The sequence below is a fragment of the Bos indicus x Bos taurus genome, chromosome 8 (genome assembly GCF_003369695.1).
Source record: "Bos indicus x Bos taurus breed Angus x Brahman F1 hybrid chromosome 8, Bos_hybrid_MaternalHap_v2.0, whole genome shotgun sequence".
Lineage (NCBI taxonomy): Eukaryota > Metazoa > Chordata > Mammalia > Artiodactyla > Bovidae > Bos > Bos indicus x Bos taurus.
The window spans coordinates 38,482,580-38,503,324 of record NC_040083.1 but is presented as its reverse complement, the minus strand read 5'-3'; the positions used below and the strand labels follow the sequence as shown (position 1 = coordinate 38,503,324).

Genomic DNA, 20,745 nt, shown 5'->3' with positions numbered 1-20,745 from the left:
TCTGGTACTATTTAATACATTAGCCCCATGTAATAGGAATTACTCAGAGTATTTTAATTCTAAATTAGAGACTGCTCTGTGTAACATTCTATGATAAACATGTGACTTTCAATGTCTCTCCATTCTTTTTCAAAGGAACAGAAATGCAAACACCTAGGATCATGTGTCCCCACCCCTTCCCCAACACTATCCCTCATTTGTTACCATTTCTTCAAGCTGTATGTATTTCACAGGAACACATGACTACATGAAATCTGCTTCTTAATTCTCTCCTACCTTCCCTTCATTCTGCCTAAAGGTTGACAAGTGTAAAAACAGTAATTAAAAAAAAATACCTCAATGAAAGAAATTTTAAATTCTGAGGTGAAATCAATCATGAAACACTGTTACTATATCCTGAAGTATCAGTCCTGGAACTTTATTTTGCATAAAAATCATTTAGGAGTTTATTAAAAATGGAGCTTCCTTATCCCCACCCTGAGATATTGGGTTAACATATTTAAGTATGCTATTCTGGGGCCAAGGTCTCTGCCTTTAACACAATTCAAATGCTGGTTATTTAGGAAACACTCTGAGAGGCACAGCCCCAAAACCTTTTAAAATGACCGGTACAACTTATAGCTACCTACTACTTAATTTTTAACCAACATTTATAGAAGTCAATAGCAACAAGCCAAGCAGAAAAAGTCCCTGCCTGCATAGAGTTTATACTCTAGTGAGACAGGAGAAAAAAGATATATAATTAAATCACATTATATATTATGTTGCAATAAATGCTATGAAAGAAGACAGAAGGTTAAGAAAGGATAGAGACTGACCAGACAGAGGGAAAATTTGCATATAAGGTAGCAACAGAGTAGAAAGTGAGGGAGACAGAAAATGAGCTTATCTGTGGGAAGAGTCAAATTTAAAACTGCTTTTCCTCAAGCACAAGTATTTGAAGATAGATATGAAATATGTTTTATACGTTCTATTTTGTTTACTGATTATATTTTATTTTTATCTTCCAATTTTAGTAACTCATATGTTAAAAATTGGGCTCATGGGCAAACATGGAAACAGTCCACATTTATGTCTATGGGGAAACGCTCCTATAAACTTATATTAAAGTTTTTGAGATGATCTCTTTCCTCAGTGCCAAATGAAGTGGATTTGTTCTTATTTTATGAAGACACAAAAACAGACCCTGAATTCACTAGGAATTATATATTTAGCAGAATCTTGGTGTACCTTACTGCATTTGTTAAGTAAGCTACCACTGAAATTGAAAAGTTTAAGAACATAAAGCATGAAATGCTGCAGGGAAAGTAATTCCAATATTCTACCTGCATGCACATTTTGTAAGAGAGATTTCCTTTCTAATCTCAACCTTAAAAAACTGAAAATATACATACATCATTACCATAAAAGTCAATGTACTAGGCTAGTATAAACTAGCCTTTTGTAGAACTGAAACAAAACTATTTACCTTTAAAGCTTTTGCAAACTTAAACTGTAGTAATTATAAACCGGCATGTTACCATTTGAAAGAAACCTTATGTCTAGCAGATGAGACATATCTGAAGGAAAAAGGGGGATGTGTTTTGGAAAGAGAAGCTCTCCAAAACACTTCATGTGCTAAATAGTCAGTTCAAATACTTTCTGCAATTTTATCTTGGCAAAGATTTTTTCACTGATTCTAACTTAGAAGGCTTAAATTTCCACAAACGAGCAATATTTGTAAAGTAGTACAAAGTAGAACAAGAGGTAAATAGTTTTACCTTAAACTAGTTTATCTCAATCTGTATTCTCATCTTTTTTTCTCTTTTAGAGGGATTCCTAGAGAGAAATGAACAAGCCTGAATTTCCAGATATACTACCATTGCAGAGATATAAAACAAGCTATCAGAAGAGTTATTTTTGTCTGAAGGTACATTCATCATTTGCAGCCATGAAATTAAAAGACGCTTACTCCTTGGAAGGAAAGTTATGACCAACCTAGACAGCATACTAAAAAGCAGAGACATTATTTTGCCAACAAAGGGACATCTAGTCAAGGCTATGGTTTTTCCAGTGGTTATGTATGGATGTGAGAGGTGAACTATAAAGAAAGCTGAGCGCCGAAGAATTGATGCTTTTGAACTGTGGTGTTGGAGAAGACTCTTGAGAGCCCCTTGGACTGCAAGGAGATCCAACCAGTCCATCCTAAAGAAGATCAGTCCTGGGTGTTCATTGGAAGGACTGACGCTGAAGCTGAAACTCCAATACTTTGGCCACCTGATGCGAAGAGCTGACTCATTTGAAAAGACCCTGATGCTGGGAAAGACTGAGGGCAGGAGGAGAAGGGGACAACAGAGGATGAGATGGCTGGATGGCAACACCGGCTCGATGGACATGGGTTTGGGTGAACTCTGGGAGTTGGTGATGGACAGGGAGGCCTGGCGTGCTGTGGTTCATGGGGTCGCAAAGAGCTGGACACGACTGAGCAACTGAACAGAAGTGAACTGAACATTCAGATGGCTCTACTCAAAAGCTTTAAATATGAAAGCTTGAAATGAGTTCTTAGTACTAGCTATTTCAAGCATTTCAAACTGCACCTACAAAATCTGAAGATTTTATATTTTGAATGATATTATAAAAAGTAACAACAACAACACATGGATCAGGGATTCCCAGGTGGTACTAGTGGTAAAATAACCTGCCTGCCAGTGCAGGAGACATAAGAGACACAGGTTTGACCCCTGGGTCAGGAAGATCACCTGGAGGAGGGCATGGCAACCCACTCCAGTATTCTTGCCTGGAGAATTCCATGGACAGAGGAGCCCAGCGGGCAACAGTCCATGGGATTGCAGAATTAGACATGAGTGAAGCAACTTAGACAAGGCTGTGATCCTAGTGTGATTAGATTGACTAGTTTTCTGTGAGTATGGTTTCAGTGTGTCTGCCCTCTGATGCCCTCTTGCAACACCTACTTTATTGACTATGCCAAAGCCTTTGACTGTGTGGATCACAATAAACTGGAAAATTCTGAAAGAGATGGGAATATCTGACCACCTGACCTGCCTCTTGAGAAACCTGTATGCAGGTCAGGAAGCAACAGTTAGAACTGGACATGGAACAACAGACTGGTTCCAAATAGGAAAAGGAGTACATCAAGGCTGTATATTGTCACCCTGCTTATTTAACTTATATGCAGAGTACATTATGAGAAATGCTGGGCTGGAAGAAGCACAAGCTGGAATCAAGATTGCCAGGAGAACTATCAATAACCTCAGATATGCAGATGACACCACCCTTATGGCAGAAAGTGAAGAGGAACTCAAAAGCCTCTTGATGAAAGTAAAAGAGGAGAGTGAAAAAGTTGGCTTAAAGCTCAACATTCAGAAAACGAAGATCATGGCATCTGGTCCCATCACTTCATGGGAAATAGATGGGGAAACAGTGGAAACAGTATCAGACTTTATTTTGGGGTGCTCCAAAATCACTGCAGATGGTGACTGCAGCCATGAAATTAAAAGACGTTTACTCCTTGGAAGGAAAGTTATGACCAACATAGATAGCATATTGAAAAGCAGAGATATTACTTTGCCAACAAAGGTCCGTCTAGTCAAGGCTATGGTTTTCCCAGTGGTCATGAATGGATGTGAGAGTTGGACTGTGAAGAAAACTGAGCACCAAAGAATTGATGCTTTTGAACTGTGGTGTTGGAGAAGACTCTTGAGAGTCCCTTGGACTGCAAGGACATCCAACCAGTCCATTCTGAAGGAGATCAGCCCTGGGATTTCTTTGGAAGGAATGATGCTAAAGCTGAAACTCCAGTACTTTGGCCACCTCATGCGAAGTGTTGACTCATTGGAAAAGACTCTGCTGCTGGGAGGGATTGGGGGCAGGAGGAGAAGGGGACGACAGAGAATGAGATGGTTGGATGGCATCACTGAATCGATGGACATGAGTCTGAGTGAACTCCAGGAGTTGGTGATGGACAGGGAGGCCTGGCGTGCTGCGATTCATGGGGTCAGAGTCCGACACGACTGAGCAACTGAACTGAACTGAACTGAAGCAACTTAGCATGCATGCATATATTGTAAAAAAAAAAAAAAAAAGTACAAAGTGGACGGGAAAATTAATCACTCACAGTTACACCACCCAGTTACAGCATCTAACATGACTGTACTGTCTTACAACTTTGATAATACATATTTTTAACCCAATTCTTTTTCAAAGTTGTAGATTCTAATTTACTTTAAATATAATCTTTTATTAACTGTAAAACAGAAAATCTGACATATAGAAAATTTTAAAAGTAAAATGAATAACACTTAATTGGTTTTCATAATTCTTTTTTTTCCAAAGTGTATATATTTAATATCTTGATTTTAAGCACAATTAATTGTGGAACATTCACTGGTCCCAAGTGGAAGATGATGTAACAAAGGGCTTGGTTATCAGATAATACCACCACTGGGGTTTATTAGTGCTTCCCATTAAAAAAGAAGAACAACCTCTTCAAGTAATTTAAAATACATTTTAAAGATTCATATTATTGTGGAAGCTCCCTGGAAACGAAAACAGCTATTATTTGTTCTCTACTCTTGTGGAAACAATCTAGAGATCATTTGAGAGCTAAAACACAAAAACAAAAAGAACATAATCTTCTCTCCAAAAACATGATTTCTTTTCCTTGCTCTAATTTTTTTTCTTAGAAATAAAAATAATTACAAGGGCACAAATACAATGAGAAACAAACTTTGAGGCAAAACACCTTACAGTCTATTAGGGCATTTTTTTTTTTTACTGTATTGGATCTAAATCATTTTCAAATGGAACAAAATCTCCTAAAATACTAAAGCTGTAACTTTACTATATTCCAACTATACTTCTTATTTATTCCACAATTTTTTTTTTTTCTTTTTGGTGCACAGGCTTATTAGCTGCTTCATGGCATGTGAGATCTTCCTGGACCAGGGACTAAACTTGTGTTACCTTGCATTGGCAGGCAGATTCTTTACCACTGAGACACCAGGGAAGCCCTTATTTACTCCAGAATAAACTCTTTTCAGCTTCATTAACTGCCTTTTCTCAATTAAGCATTTCAACTTTTAATATACATTATACACACTTTAATCATGTTTTTCTCATCTTTCCAAATTGAAGACAAATCCTTACACAAGGTTCTGTCTTGGATCCCCTTGTATTTTTACTAGACTCTATCCTGGGCCTTCCCTCCCATTTCTTCAACCATTCTCCTTTTGCAGGTTAATTCCTAATTAAACACCTCTAATCTAGCACCAGTCACTCTGCTGAGCTCCATATTCAGCCTTCTAATAATTCTCAGCTGCGTATCTTCAAATGCATGCCTCCTTTCACATTCCCTCAGCATCACCATCACTTGGGCTCAAATGTATTCATATTTTGGACATCATCCTCTCCATCATACCCACATCCAGTAGCTTGCTACTGTGCTACTTTTACTTACAGAATTTACTTCTCTTATAGCTTTATCCGCCTATTTATTTCTACTGCTTATTATTTTTTGATGGTATTAACTCAAGAACCTTTTAATAGGTTTCCTTCATTCTCTCTTCTTCCATTTTAGCCCTCAAACCTCAAAATAGTAGTACAATCATGTCACTCCCTTAGCTAAAAATTGTGATGAATCCACACTGCCTACATTATAAATTCCTTAGCAAGCAATCAAGGTCCTCCGTAATTACTGTTGCTGTTGTTCAGTCGCTAAGTGGTGTCTGACTCTTTGTGACCCCATGGACTGCAGCACATCAGGCTTCCCTGTCCTTCACTATTTCCCTGAGTTTGCTCAAATTCTTGCCCATTGAGTCGGTGATACTATCTAACCATCTCACCCTCTGTCATCCCCTTCTCCTTTTGCCATCAATCTTTCCCAGCATCAGGGTCTTTTTGAACGAATCCTCCATAATTAGTCCCAGCTTATCTTTCTAGATTTATCTGCCACTACAGGATCTCATCATTCTAACCAACCACTGGATATAAACCACTCCTCTGCAATATGCCCTCTCCTGCCTCCATACATGTAATTGTTTGTTTACTTACCACCTTGAAGTTAGGGATAAAGTCATGTTTATCATTGTAATCACAGAGCTTCACAAACTACCCATCATAGGATAGGTCAAATAATTGTTTCATGAACTCTTAAACTTCACCTATCAATAGTCTACTCACCTTTCAAAATTATGACCTCTAAAACAAAATCTAATGAAGTATTTTTTTCAATCCCAGCTTTCCCACCTCCTTCGAGTAGTTGATCCCTCCTCTGTACTTTCATAAAACTCTGTAATAAAGCTAATCACAGTAGTCCTCAAAGAATGCACCCTTAGAATATATAGTTAATCCTTGAACAAGAGATGTTTTAACTGCTTGAGTCCACTTAAACACAGATCTTTTTCAACAGTAAATACTACAGCACTACACGGTCCTCAGTTGGATTCAGCTGGTTGAATCTGCAGATTCAGAACCCCGGATAGGGAGGAACCAAGTACATGCATTTGAATTGTGATGTTGGAGAAGACTCCTGAGAATCCCTTGGACTGCAAGGAGATCAAACCAATCAATCCTAAAGGAAATCAACCCTGAATACTCATTGGAAGGACTGATGCTGAAGCTGAAGCTCCAATACTATAGCCACCTGATGAGAAGAGCCAACTCATTGGAAAAGACCCTGATGCTGAGAAAGATTGAGGGCAGGAGGAAAAGGGGATGACAGAGGAAGAGATGGTTGCGTGGCATCATCGGCTCAATGAACATCAGTTTGAGCAAACTTTGGAAGATGGTGAAGGACAGGGAAGCCTGGCGTGCTGCAATCCATAGGGTCCCAAAGAGTCAGATATGACTGAGCAACAGAACAACAATAAAATATATGGAGGGTCTATGCAGGGTCAAGTTAGTTTTTTTTTTTTTCTTTATGTTTCAGGGTCAAGTTAGATGCAGATTTTCAACTGCATCAAAACCAACATATACCACCAAAAATCCAAAAATGATTGTTTTCCCAGTTTGTAGGGAGAAAAATCTGAGGAGCTAGGCAGAATCTCATCATTAAGGGTTTCTTTCCATAATTTCTTTTAAACCTTTTTTATCCCCTAGCAAAAAATCATACAACTAAATATATTGATATCTCAGGATGCACTGTAAACAGTGCCATGACTTCCAGGTGTTTTGACAATGGATCAAGTCTGAAAATCAGTTTTAACATATTTTAACCCTTTACCATAACTGTGTATGTAAACCTCTTGGGCCAAGAACCGTCCCTTAAGTCACAGAACAAAGCAGAAGCTCAAAAAATGTTTTGTTAGTTGAAATCCTTCCTCCGTCCTTTCATCACTGCACTTAAAACATTTTCTGAATCTTCTTGAATAGCACTTTTTTTTAAATAATGGCAACTATAATAAATAGAATTACATGGTGTATCAAGCACTAACATTCTATAATTCTGAACAAGAAGTAAATCCAGCTTCTATTAGCAAAGGTACTCAATTTTTAAAGACTTACAAAAAAAAGACAGAATTACACATTCCACTGGGAGTTGAACTACTAGGGAATAAGAAACACCTTGTTAAAATCCCCAGTTAATTTCTAGGTTTTGATCTTAGTTGAGAATAAGCAAGCCAACAAATTTCAAATTTAACTAAGAAGGAGATTAAAATCAAGGTACAAAATCCATATGTAGTTCAATTACTACTTGTACTTGGAAACCTCTGTTTTTAAATTTCTGAGGCTTCATAATGATGCTTTTGTATTTTCATGTCCAACTAAAAAGCAATTACAAAACTAAGTAATCTTTACCTATAGTTAAGAAAGCCTTTTTTTTTTTAAATAACCCATTATATGTACCTCTCTTTAACAGCAACTTAACTCAGAAATCAACAAAGATAAATCATGTTCAAGCTTATTTTCACCAAAATATTATTTTAAACGGCAAAAACTAAAACTTCAAGTTCAGCTCTGTTGGGGTCACGGGTGATGCCTATTCTGTAATTACAACTTATTAAAACTACATAGCAATATTCTTAAAGCTTTCAAAAATATTTTTAAATTTAAAAGCATTCAAAAATATAATTTAAAATTCAGAAGAGGCAAAAATTCTTATTAGGCATAACTTCTATTAAGTATTTTCTATTCCTTTCCACTTATTAGATGATTTTCTCCCTATTCCTTAATGCTAATTGCTATTTCCCTCCTGGGTATGTGGGCGTGTTCAGTTAAGTCTGACTCTCTGTGACCACATGGACTATAGCCCACCAGGCTCCTCTATCCATTGGATTTTCCAGGCAAGAACACTGGAGTGGGTTGCCATTTCCTACTCCAGAGGATCTTCCCAGCCCAGGGACTGAACCATATCTCTGGCGTCTCCTGCACTGGCAGGTGGGTTCTTTACCACTAGCGCCACCTGGGAAGCCCTCAGTTGCCTCAAATACATGAATGAGATCCTTTTTAAAATATGTAACTGTGAGACTAGATATGCTAGTCTTAGTCGCAGTTCTATCACAAATATTATATATATAAAACAGATTGTTATATATTACTAATAAAATTACATATGATAAAATGTCATTTGTAGATTATACAGATGTAGTGTTATCATAAACACAAGACGCAAACCAAAAAACTTAGAAATGTTAACAGGATAAAATAAAAATAAAATATACTAAAGTTGTAATATTTTCTTCCTTCTCCCCAGTTGATCATCCTGCATACCTGCTGAAAAGCGGACACTACCCTGGAGACCATACTGTAGCCATAGGAAGTACCTGTAGTTACCAGAAACACCTTGCTATCCCATGCCTTGCATTCACTGTAGTTCAATATTCTGGAATGTCTCTCTTAAACATTCCCTCTAAGAAAATCCAGAAGCAATCTTCAACTTCTTTAAGAAACAGTTCAAGTATAAACTTCTCTATACCTTTTAACTCCATTATATTGTAGAATCATCAATCTTTTTAAGTGTCTTTTCCCCTACTCAACTATATACCACTTAAAAGAGTAGAAAACCTCTCTTTTGATATCTGAATGTCTAGTTCTGACAGATACACATTTGTGCAAGCAATACTTTCAAAGAACAGATGAAAACACTGAGATTCAAGTTATACAATCTGCCCAAGGTACATACCACTGGACTGCTCTGCAATAATGTGACACCCTCTCTATCTGATGTACCTCATTTCTTGCTCAGTAATATATGAAGCAGCTGTAAAATTCTACTTAAATTCGAAAATAAGGGTTAATTCAGTATCTTACAAATACATATGAGAAGACAAAAGAAAACAAATTTAATATCTAAGTGTTTTTTATTATTAAAATATGATATACCACTTATTTAGAAATAAGGTATCTGAATCATCTATTTGCTGAAAATCAGACTCATGTGGACAGTCTATATTGTTCTGGAACATCTATATATCCTAACTGCATACCTAACAGTTATAATCTACGCTTTTCTTGAAGTGGTGCCCACTCAAAGCATTTATTTAGTAATGACTTAGATTTTAGCCTAGTACAGAAAAAGAAATGATTTCCTAGATCTACAAATGTGGTTTGTCGAACCTATTATTTACAAAATGTTTGTACATATCAAATACAAAAAAAGTGAGCGACTCAAAAAGCCTTAATTATCTCTTTGAGATCATCATATTACTATTTACTACTAAACTGCAAGAATTTTCTCTCTCCTGGACTAAGAATGTCAGAAATACATTACTATGTTTATAAACAAAAGAGTGTTTTCTGTATGGATGCTATTAGATTATATGCTAATACAGTATTTTGAACTTTAATCATTAGGAATGATTCAAAACATTCAGAAATTAACCTTTATGTGAAAGAGAAATGGTCTCCCTGCTATTTTGCAGGACTTACATGCACAATGGTTCTGAAAACACCTGTATTCAAACCTATTTGCAACTTCTAAGCACTTTTCATGCAGTCATTATCCAGCCTCATTCTAAATCCCTGTTTCTAATCTGTAAAACTAGATGCTTGAACTAGATAAGCTCTATGGCTTCCTCCATATCTAAAATCTTGTGACATCAACTTGGAATATATTTTACTACTTAAAAATAATGTGAATGGACTGTTTCTCATGTGAGTCATAACTATAAAACACTGTGAAGACAAGGGTAACAAACACATCACACAAATAAAATGCCACTAAATAAAGTATAAAAAGTAATATACAAATTTGTGAATTATTCTATTACCAAATAATTCAGTGTTAAGAAAAGATTCAAGAAGAGGTTCCTTAGTTTAAACAGAGCCGCCCTAATGAGTCAAGCACTAAGTTAACCATTGTTTTCAGTGAAAGAAGTCACTGGTAGCCTCGAAAACAGTATAATTGGAAGCCAGAGACAGATTAGATTATTTTAAAATTACAATTATAAATCAAGGACAGAAAAGTTAACACAACTTTTCAGGAGCTTTTGGATAAAAGCACTCGCACACGTCCCAGTTTCAGATATGAGAACATTCATTTTATTCAACTACCACTACTAGCATTATAATGGTTAAAACTTATCTTGAGCTAACTATATGGGACTGGCACATTCGACTTTACATTTATTAATGCATTTAAGAAACAGCAACCCCATTAATTAGGTACTGTCATTATCCTCATTTTATAGATGAGGAAACTGAGGCCAAAAAGGTAGAGTGACTTGCAAGTTCACTTTCACTAGTAAAGGGTCAAACAACTGGATCACTTCAACCACAATTTCCAACAACTTTCAATTACTTTTTTATTCCTGACGAATTTCCGCTAGAGAAATTCAATTGGCTCCTATCAATCACAGAATTATAAATTAATATGTTTATTTTGGTAGCCTCCTGTGTTACATTATCACTTCTTACAATGGAAAAATAATTGTGAGGAGGGCATGGCAACCCACTCTAGTATTCTTGCCTGGAGAATGCCCATGGACAGAGGACCCGGCGCGGTACAGTCAATGGGGTCGAAAAGAGTCGGACACGACTGAGCACACCCACCCACCTAGAGTGTACCGAGAGCATACACACACCCACTCACCCTCCCACCTAGAGTGCACCGAGAGCGTCGAGCCACCTGACCTCCCTATGACTTCTGGGAGAATAAACACCAACATCCTAAGCTTATTAAAATATTTGTGCTGATACAAAAATTCAGTCCTCTTAGATGAAGCTGAGAGAAAATATCAAGAATATGCCACAGTAACTGTTAACCATTTAATAACACTATACACTCCGATGACCGAGCTGAGTAGTAAAACGATATAACCTTAAGTTTGAAACCACCTTTTACACGAGCCAACATAAATTTCTAATGATATTTCATTCCAAAAACGTTTAAAAGTTTCTTGCCAAAACTGTCTAATGAAAGTTGCAAGGCCATCTTCCATCCTACTAAAACTTTTCCTCTCCCTACTCCTATAATTCTTCCTACGGGCACCTTTTCACTTTACTTCCACAAACTTTACCTGCTCTTCAGCGCTCGGTTCTCGGCTCTCTCCTCGGGTTCTTTTCCGTCTGGGCGTGGGGTTCTTTCGGCCGACACCCTCCACACCCCTGCGGGCCCCCGCCCAGCACTGCTCCTCCTCCCGGGGTTCTGACTCAGCACCTATCAGCGACGCCCCCCGGCCCCTGGCCCAACCCATCCTCGGACACGTGCGAGGGTGTGTTTGTGTCAGTCCGTCAGTCCCGCCGGGAACTGGGCTCACTCACCGAGAAAGAAGCGCCAACTTCTGCTCCAGCATCATCTCCAGCTTCTGGCCCTGTTTGGAGATCCAGTGGTCCACTCCATGCTGGCGGTAGCACGTCTCCAGCATCAACCTGAAGTCCGCCACGAACTCGGTGATGCCCCCGTACTGGCCGCTGGCGAACTTCTCCTCCATCTTCAGCAGACACATGCCCTGACCGGGCTGCTGCGGGAGGGCGCGACTGCCCCGGCCTCCGCCGCGCGGCCCCTCGGCCGCCTCCTCTTCCCTGGTGGCAACGCCCCCCAAGGGCTGGAGGAATGGGGCGGTGAGGCCTCGGTGCTTCTCCTGCAGGAACTCGCCCAGGATGCGGTAGCCCTGCTGCAGCTCGTAGGTCAGCTCCTGCTCCTTGCAGCCACCGCCCCCGACCACCATCTCCTCCTCCTCTTCGTCGTCGTCCGCGTCCTCCCTCAAGGAGGCACTCCTTCGGGCCGGCCGTAAGGCCGGCGCCGCTGCCACCAACTCGTCGTCGTCCTCTTCCTCGGCCGCCGGTGGCGGCCGCTCCTCTTCTCCGGCCGGCTTCATCTCCCCCGGCTTCCCGGGCACGCTCATGCCTCCGGCAGGCCCAGCTTGGGCGGTGTGCAGCGGCCGCTCGAGGCGCCGGGGCACGCGTGAACGCGGACCGCTTCCTCAGGGCTCAGGGGCGCCGCGCAGCCTCAGCCGCATCGGGCCTCGCTCTTCTCAGCCGCTGGCTCGGCTCGTTGCGCGCGGGGGTCTCGAGCTTGCCGCCCGCGGGGCGGGGTTACATGGGGCGCGGGGGAGGGGGGAGAGAAGAGGAGAGCCTAGGTGCCCTCCTCTCCCCTCCCCCCGGCGGCGGCGCGCGCGCACGGCCCTAGCCTGCCTCACCCCTCCGCGCCCCGCCCGGCCGCTCTTAACCCGCCAGGCCTGGTTTGGCCTCCGCGCCCCACCCCCTCCCGGGCCGGCTTGAAGGCAGGGAGGGGGCGAGGAGAAAAGTGGGCTTCTTCTCTAGCCTCCCCGGAGGGCGCCGAAACGCTGGGCCGCCGCGGGTCGGGCTCCTCCTCCTCTCCCTCACACTCCCTCCCGCCCCTCTCTACCTGCGGGGGACCCAGGCAGGAGGAGGCGGCGCGCGGACGGGGCCTGGCGACAACTGTCAGTTAGAAGCCCTACTGGGCGGGGGGAAGAGGAGGGGCCGGGAGAAAAGGGGGAGGGCACTTAGCGTCCCCCCCCTCCCCCCCCCGCCCCGGCTCTCCAGGTTGGGGCGAGCTGTGGAAAGTAGCAAAGAAAGGGGCACCGTCGCCGTCGACGGTGAGCATGCGTAGTAGAACACTACCACCCCCACTTCACGTACCGCTACGTGAAAGCCGGGACTTCGTCTCAGCTTCAGGCCCTGAGGCCTGGTAGGTTGCGCGGAGCAATGATGTCATCAGCTTGTAGCCAACTGGAAGGGGCGGAGTGAAGAGAGACGCAAAGCAGCAGCTGGGCTTTGCTCGCCACCTCCTGAGTGGGAGGCTGAAAGGGTTTTAGAAGTGGGCTGTGCTAAGAAGATATTTGTTCCGCTAGACCCCTCTTAGCGATAAAAGCTAAAATTAATCCTGCAGGCGCTTGCTAGACAACTTTCGTTGATGGAAAGTGAAAGTAGACATAAGTGTAAGTAGACATAGAATGTAAATCCTATCCTATTGTAAAAAATTTTCCTTTGCACACTCAACACCCTCCATCCCCGTGACTGCTGGTTTTTCAACGTAGAATTGGAATTTGTGAAGTTTAGAAAGGTTCAAGGACTCGACCAATTGGAACATATGTTCACATGCAAAAGAAAAAGAGATGATGTATAGAACTCGAATTTCTAAAACTCCTGTCCCCGTCTTAACATCAGTTCCTATTTTGGAAGTTAATCCCATGTTTTCCGTTAAAGTGAAAAGACATCCCCACCTTCTCAATTTTTGACATCTGCTAAGAAGAGTAATGGAAGGGAATGGAACCTCATTTTAAAGTCCTTGGGACTTAAGTCTTCAAATATTTCAAATCTATAAACTTCGGCATTAAACAGTCGTTAGCATGACCTTTCAATCTCACCACATTTTAAAATTACTGTTTAGGGAATGTGTAAGAAGTGAGCTTATCATTCCATTAGTTGACATATTGCTTAAAAATGAGTAGAAAGTAACTAACGGTTCCTTAATGCAGATATTACTATTTTCTCACGTTCTTTTTCAAAGATGCACATATTCCTTTTTCTGCTTACACAGGACGCTCTTGCTTGAAACATCAAATTACTTGAATACAAAATCAAAATTTCAGAAAGTAAGCATTTTAAAAGTAAAGATGTGTAACAAAGTGATTGGGATATATTGACTCTTAAGACTGTTTTACTTCCAATCGATGTGGACTTTTAAAGCACTGATAAAATTCGAAACTAAAAAGCTTTTTCTTTTTGATTTTTGCGGGGGGGGGGGGTGGGGGACCGTCTAGTATGTTAGATAGTCTTAGGTAAGAGTTAAATGGGGACACTTTTAAGGTTTTAGGGTATTGACAACCCCCCCCCCCCACACAAACACACACCCATCATCTAGTTTATCTAGATCTCCTCTTACCTCATCAGACATTTGTCATTTATTAGTTATTTACAGCGTTCTCTCTCCTTAGAGCCCATGAGTGAAAGTTGCTTAGCCGTGTGGACTCTTTGGGACCCCATGGACTATACAGTCCATGGAATTCTCCAGGCCAGAATACTGGAGTGGGTAGCCTTTCCCTTCTTCCCAACCAAGGAATCGAACTCAGGTCTACAGATGTACCTTAAATCAGGAACAAAGGCAGACCAGTCTTACTTCAGGGACTGGCAATCAAAGTGTCTAACTGGACATCTTTCATTTCCTTTGAGAAAGCCCAAGAATCTGGACCCATCCCATCAGATATCAACTCCTTTTCTTTAGCCACCAACCATATTTCATGACTCTCAGATAATATTAGCTTACATTTATTGAACCCTGTGCCACTGATCACTTTATATTCATAACCTTAATTCTCACAATTAGCTAGGCCTTATGTGAAGAGTTGGACACGACTGAGCTACTTCACTTTCACTTTTTACTTTCATGCACTGGAGAAGGAAATGGCAACCCACTCCAGTATTCTTGCCTGGAGAATCCCAGGGATGGGGGAGCCTAGTGGGCTGCCGTCTATGGGGTCTTACAGAGTCGGACACAACTGAAGCGACTTAGCAGCAGCAGCATGCTTATTTCACTGATGGAAAACTGTTCAGGTTAAAAAAGCAGCTTGCCAAAATTCAAATCTAGGTTTGTCTTCAAAATTGTCCAGGTGCCTAATTCCAAGTCATATGGTCAGTTCAGTTCAGTCTCAGTCGTGCCCGACTCTTTGCGACCCCATGAATCACAGCACGCCAGGCCTCCCTGTCCATCACCAACTCCCAGAGTTCACTCAGACTCACGTCCATCGAGTTTTCCAATTTTTCATGCACAAGAATATATGGAATTGGTAGAAATGTTTACCAAAAGCTTCTTATATAAGGAATATTAATAAAGACACCTGGATGAGTAGCAGGAAACTTAGCCACGTGTCACTGAGAGGCCAATTAACTTTGATCGTAACTATTATGAAAGTAGAATCAGGTCCTTGAACTTTTAAAAAATATAGATAAATGAGAAGAAAAACTGCCTTTCAATCCCACCATCCATAGAAAACCTCTATTAATACTTTGTGGTGGGTTTTTTCTATTTATTCATCTATACTTTTAAATTTAATCTTATTAAAATTATGACCATACCCCAACCAATGTCCTTTTCTTTTTTTCGCTTCATTAACAATAAGTAACTACAGGGAATGTATAGGAATTGCATATTTAAAATCTCAATTTCGTATTTCTGTCCGCAGTGGCCTAGATGGCCTGGTCAACTGGTAGGAGGGGAAACAGGGAGATTTTAATATAAAAGGAATTCCAGACCATAAAAAAGAACACAGAAGAGGTACAAACACCAACAGCAGTAACAGCTACCATTTATTAAGCACTTGCTAGGTCTTAAATACTCATTAAATGCTTTACATACACAGTACTCATAACAGCCCCAGGAAATGCATTACAGATGTATTTGTTCTTAAATTTTGGATCAATAATTTGCTGAGTAGAAAGCTTCTTTTTCTACCCTACAAAAAGCCTGAGATTAAAGACCAACATTGTAATTAATATAAGTAACCCCAAACTTACAGAACTGCTTTCTTAGAATCCACACTTACTGCTAAATGACTGGTCATCTCAAAGCTGTTTTCTTTTTCATGTTTAAAGACTAATTTTGCTTCCCTTTCACGATCACAATTGAATTCTCTTTAATGCTACTAAACAACTAAGAGTTTCTTCAAAACACATCTATTTAAGCCCCATTTTGAATCAGGGCTTCTCTTATTGAACTGCTTTGCAGGGAAAAATGGCATACATACACAATGCAATATTCTGCTCAAACACGTAACAGTGATTGACTCCCACAAATAATCATTTACTCTTTGTCAAATACTGTATTACAGTATGTTATATGCTACCAATGTTAGATGTACCAGGATACCCTTTACAATAACTGTGGTCCTTAAGAGTCCTGGATAAGTTAAAAAAGACAGACTGATCTGGCTAAGATTTTAAAGTTCTCTTAACTATCAGCTGGACACCTTGGGAACTAGAATATGGATATGTCTCAGCCTCAGGAGGACATTATTAAAAAGTTATTATGTATTATGGAGAAAACTCCCCACATCCACTGCAGTATCTCAAAACTCTTTTCCAATACCAGCATCCTCCCATTACTATGAAAACTAGGAGTATCATAAAGGAGAAATAAGCCTGCCACTATATTCTTCACTCACAATTCCAAAGAGTTTGTCCTGGAAGTTCTTCTATCCCATCTTTGTGCACTCTTTAACATCTTGTGTTAGGCAGCAGGACACCCTGACACCAAGCACACTGCTTGCCCAGCATCAGGAATTTAGACAAATAGCAACAATATACATACTTCACATCAAATAGAAGAAAGGTGACAAACATTTTAAGACAACAGAAGCACAGGTTATCACCAAGGTCTGTGTTTGATAAAACATGCAAGGTAAACAGAGGCTATAACACTGACTAATCATGGAGAAACACTGGGAAGGAATATAAACTGCTTAGCAGGGAGAGAACAGCTCTCTCAATCATAATGGAATCCACTCACAACACTTATTTGGAGTTACTTTTATGGGGGATGATATTCAAGTAATATTAAAGTGCTTCAAGCAAAATTTAGCAATTCCTGTAAGGCTTCCTGCTGCTCATCATCAAGATGGGAAATGCATTCCAACCATAATTCTTCAGAAGTCTGTACCTGACGTACAACATTAGCTAGGCGTTTGGCACAAGGATCTTCATAGTTAATAGTCTCATTAATTTTTCCTTCTGCAATTATACTAATTATTTTTGGGAGATTGGAATTATTTGGACCAAGTACAACTGGGTGGTTACTTTCAATTAAGTCACAGAGAAAACTCAAAGTCTGAATAGCTTCCTCTTTATCCTCATGCAGTGGAAGCCATGACAACCAGTGTGGAAGAACTTCATCTACGTTTACACAGTTAGGCTTAAACCTCAAAATCTTCCCTACTGCTGAGATACAGTTCTCTGTAGCAATGACATTTTTTTTGGTTTTGGAATTTGCACACTTAATAACTTTCACCAGCAGCGGAACAGCTTCTGAACATAAAGAACGATAATCATCTCCACCAAACTGTGCCATAACACCCAGGCCATAAGCAGCAGCTTGCCTGACTTCAGGGTTGTTGTCTCGCATATTTAGTAGCATTGGCCACCGAAAATATTCAACATATTTAAATGAGGTTGGACTGCAGTGCTCTATGATATCATCAAATATGCACAATCCCCACTGTCTGTCTGGCCATGGCCTATTAGAACAAATTAGATTTACAATTAATGGAAGTAGCTGTTCAAACCACGGTAAAATCTTTTCCTTGTAAGTACTAAATAATGAGTGCAAAATATCTGATACTTTGGTCAGAATATAAACATCACATTCATCCTCATCTTGCAGAGACATTTCAACCTGTTGATCATAGTTTTCTTCCTGTCTTTTAACCTGTCTTAGTTCTTGGTTTTTAAAGTGCCCTTCAAGTTTTGCTTTCAGTATTTCTCCCAGTTCTTCCAAGTGTTCATCATTAAGGCACCCATCTCCCATTACTTCAATGGATTTTGCAAAAGAATTCATTATTTCTGAGAGTACATCTGTATCGGGTTCGGTCCCAATAGCCTTGATTAAGGGATCACATATGAATTGCCACATCTGTGCAAGATACTCTGGCCCCCGAATTCTTGCACATTCCAGGAGAAAAGGCAAGGACTCTGCAGCTGCCACTCGAACATTGTCATGGAAATAAAATTTCAGTAAAGGAACCATCAGTTTTACAACTTGTTCTGTATAGTCCATAAATCCTTCTCTTAACTCCTTAGCATAATAAACCAACATCTGGCAAGCAGTTGCTTTTGCTTCAAGTCCTGAAGTTTTAATTCCAAAACTTTGCTGGTCTCCAAGATTTACAAATTGCCATCCATCATCATCACTCATATTCTCCACATCTTGTGTGTCTAAGAGAGCAACGTCAGGTTTAGCTGAAGCAGTCTTAATAAGAGGCTCAATAACCAGTGGAAGGTACTGTTGAAAATCACTTCCAAGAATTTTACACATTCTAGCCCATGCTGAAACCATGTAAGAGGTCTGAGGGTCATCATCTTCCATATTATTTAAGTCTGATTGTGTCTTCAACAATAACTGCATCACATTTGATGCATCTTGCATAAATTTTTCCTTACCAACAGCAAGACCAACATGGCTAATGCATTCAATAGTCTTTCCTTTCAGAAGTTTGAGTTCCTTTTGAACAGCAAGCTCAACAGTATGCTTTAGTGAGGGCATAAATATATCATAGTATGGTACAAATTTTTCTTCTATTGTATCTGCAACTGAGGCAATGGTTGTCACAAGCTGTTCTAAGGCCAACTTAGTTCCATTGCGAATCAACTCTTGAAGTTTAATCACCAAGATGGAATGTAGATTTCTTAACATACTATCCAAATATAGAACCAGCAATGATTTGGGGCAGTCTTCAATAAAAATAATAAGCGCAGAAGCTGCATGTGACTGTACACGCTGATTACCTTGATTTTCCATAGTACGCAAGAGAGCTGCAATCACAGTTTCATGGAATTTCTTTTGGAAGTTAGGTGCAAAATCTGTAGCCATCTGTCCAAGTGTAGTACAGGCTGCAGCCCTCACCCTTGGATGAGGATCCTGAAGAAAAAGCAAAACAGAGTTAACTGTTTCATCTAAAATTGATTCCATTTGCTGATGGCATCCTTCTCCAATAGCAGATAAGGCCATTAATCCAGCATGTCGGTATTTCCAGTCAGGGCTCTGCAGCATCTGCATGATATGCTCCTTAGTCATTGGTAAAACAAGTTTTCCACCAAGCCCACAAGCCAGTCTGTCTAATGCACTCTCAGCAGCAACTGCATTGCTGTCAAAATCATCTTCTTCCATTTCATCAGCATTTACCCAGTCCTCGTCATCTTGTAGATCAACCATCATTGCTAATATATGAGGAACTGCCTGTGCAATAATATTTGTATGTTTTTTCAACATTGGGGTGGCAGTTTCAGACAAGGTCACTATTACTTCAAGTGCCAGCTGGCGTTGCAGATTACTAAGTCTAGAGTCTCCACATAACTTTAGACTCAGTTGCAGAGTATCTTCTAAATAAGGACCCAAATATTTAGGTACAGTATCTGCAATCTCGACAAGGGATTCTAGCACTGAATCATCATCCTGGTAGCATGAATCATTCACAGCCTGTAAGATTCCAGGAAGCAAGTCTGCAAAGTCTTTGAAAAGACCAATATTATTCTCATTAGCAAGTACAAATGCAGCTGCAGCTCTAGCAGATAATGTCCTGATTGCTGGATGTTCTTGATCTTGAATACACTGGTCCAACAACCGTTTGATGATATCCAAATCGTGCCGCTCCTGGTTCCCAAAAATCCCCGGAAAGTGCCAGAAAACGTGAAGTGCAACTTCCCATAGAACCACATTTTTAGAGTAGATTGAATCAACAAGGAACTTCAGACCTTCAGGCCAGTGGTTAGTGCCATCCTCATCTATCAAATTCCTGGCCAGGACTGCAAAAATGTCACAAAGTTTTTTCCTCATACTAGCATGTGTTTCTAACTTAACAGCCAGTATCAGTTCAATCTTGACGTCCCTCTGAACATCAGAAGGCAAATTTGGATAGACTTCCTCAAACCCAGAGGACAAAAGCCGTCGTAGCAGGGCGGCAGCCATTTGTCTCACCTCATAACCTGCTCTTCTATTTCTGACGGCATCTAAGAGGAATGTAGTCTTACACAGACCTGGGATATTTTCATAGATTTCCTCTGCCTGCCGCCGCACCATACAGCTTGGATTGATCAGGTTCTTCAGAAGCTGGTAAAACTCTTGCTTTCCCGACACGGTCGCCGGTACTCCAGCAGACCCGGACGCCGCCATCGCGTTCTGTCAAAGCAACCGCGACGGGGAAGAAAGGCGGGGGTCTGCGGCCCGGAGCAGTGACATCAGCGAGGCGCCGGCGCGGAGGGGCGGGGCGGGGCCGCTTCTTCCTCCCCTGCCATGGCTCCTCTTGGTCTGGGCTTTGGGAGGCGGGAAGTCTGGTGGCGCGGGACTCGTGGGGTCGTGGTGGGAGCGAGGATCGCTCTCCGTCTGATTTCCAATAAAATGAAAATTCACCTGCAGAGGGGAAAAAATAAAAGTGTGATAATGACTATTAGAATGGGATTATGGGTTTTTTCGTCTTTTATTTCTAAACTATATCTATGGTTGTTAAACTGATAATTTTAAAACAGAGCATACGCCTTGAAAATCTGCTAAGTGAAAGAAGACAATCACGAAAGGCTATATGTTATATAATTCCCTTTATATGAAAGGTCTTAAATGGAAAATCCATACAGAAAGTAGAT

At 40.6% G+C, this 20,745-nt stretch overlaps 2 protein-coding genes across 5 annotated transcripts in view; both read right to left on the bottom strand.

The window, feature by feature from the left end:
• The window catches only part of KIAA2026 (KIAA2026 ortholog), a 110,626-nt gene extending 97,168 nt beyond the window's left edge, over nt 1-13,458 (bottom strand). For both annotated transcript variants that reach the window (XM_027549321.1, XM_027549322.1), the window contains exon 1: nt 11,698-13,458. In XM_027549321.1, the coding sequence (XP_027405122.1) occupies nt 11,698-12,281 (584 nt within the window). In that variant the 5' untranslated portion in view covers nt 12,282-13,458. The remainder of the gene's footprint in view (nt 1-11,697) is intronic.
• A 2,226-nt stretch (nt 13,459-15,684) lies between these two features.
• RANBP6 (RAN binding protein 6) lies at nt 15,685-20,323 on the bottom strand. Of its 3 annotated transcripts, none has more exons than XM_027549320.1 (2): nt 20,143-20,323; nt 15,685-19,027 (listed from the first exon to the last, which is right to left on the bottom strand). In XM_027549320.1, the coding sequence occupies exons 1-2, from the start codon at nt 20,276-20,278 to the stop codon at nt 18,957-18,959; spliced, it is 207 nt and encodes a 68-aa protein (XP_027405121.1). In that variant the 5' UTR covers nt 20,279-20,323; the 3' UTR covers nt 15,685-18,956. The 3 variants fall into 3 exon arrangements, with proteins under 3 accessions (XP_027405121.1, XP_027405120.1, XP_027405119.1); XM_027549319.1 differs by having other exon boundaries at nt 20,084-20,321; XM_027549318.1 differs by having other exon boundaries at nt 15,685-20,316.
• Nucleotides 20,324-20,745: the final 422 nt, after the last annotated feature.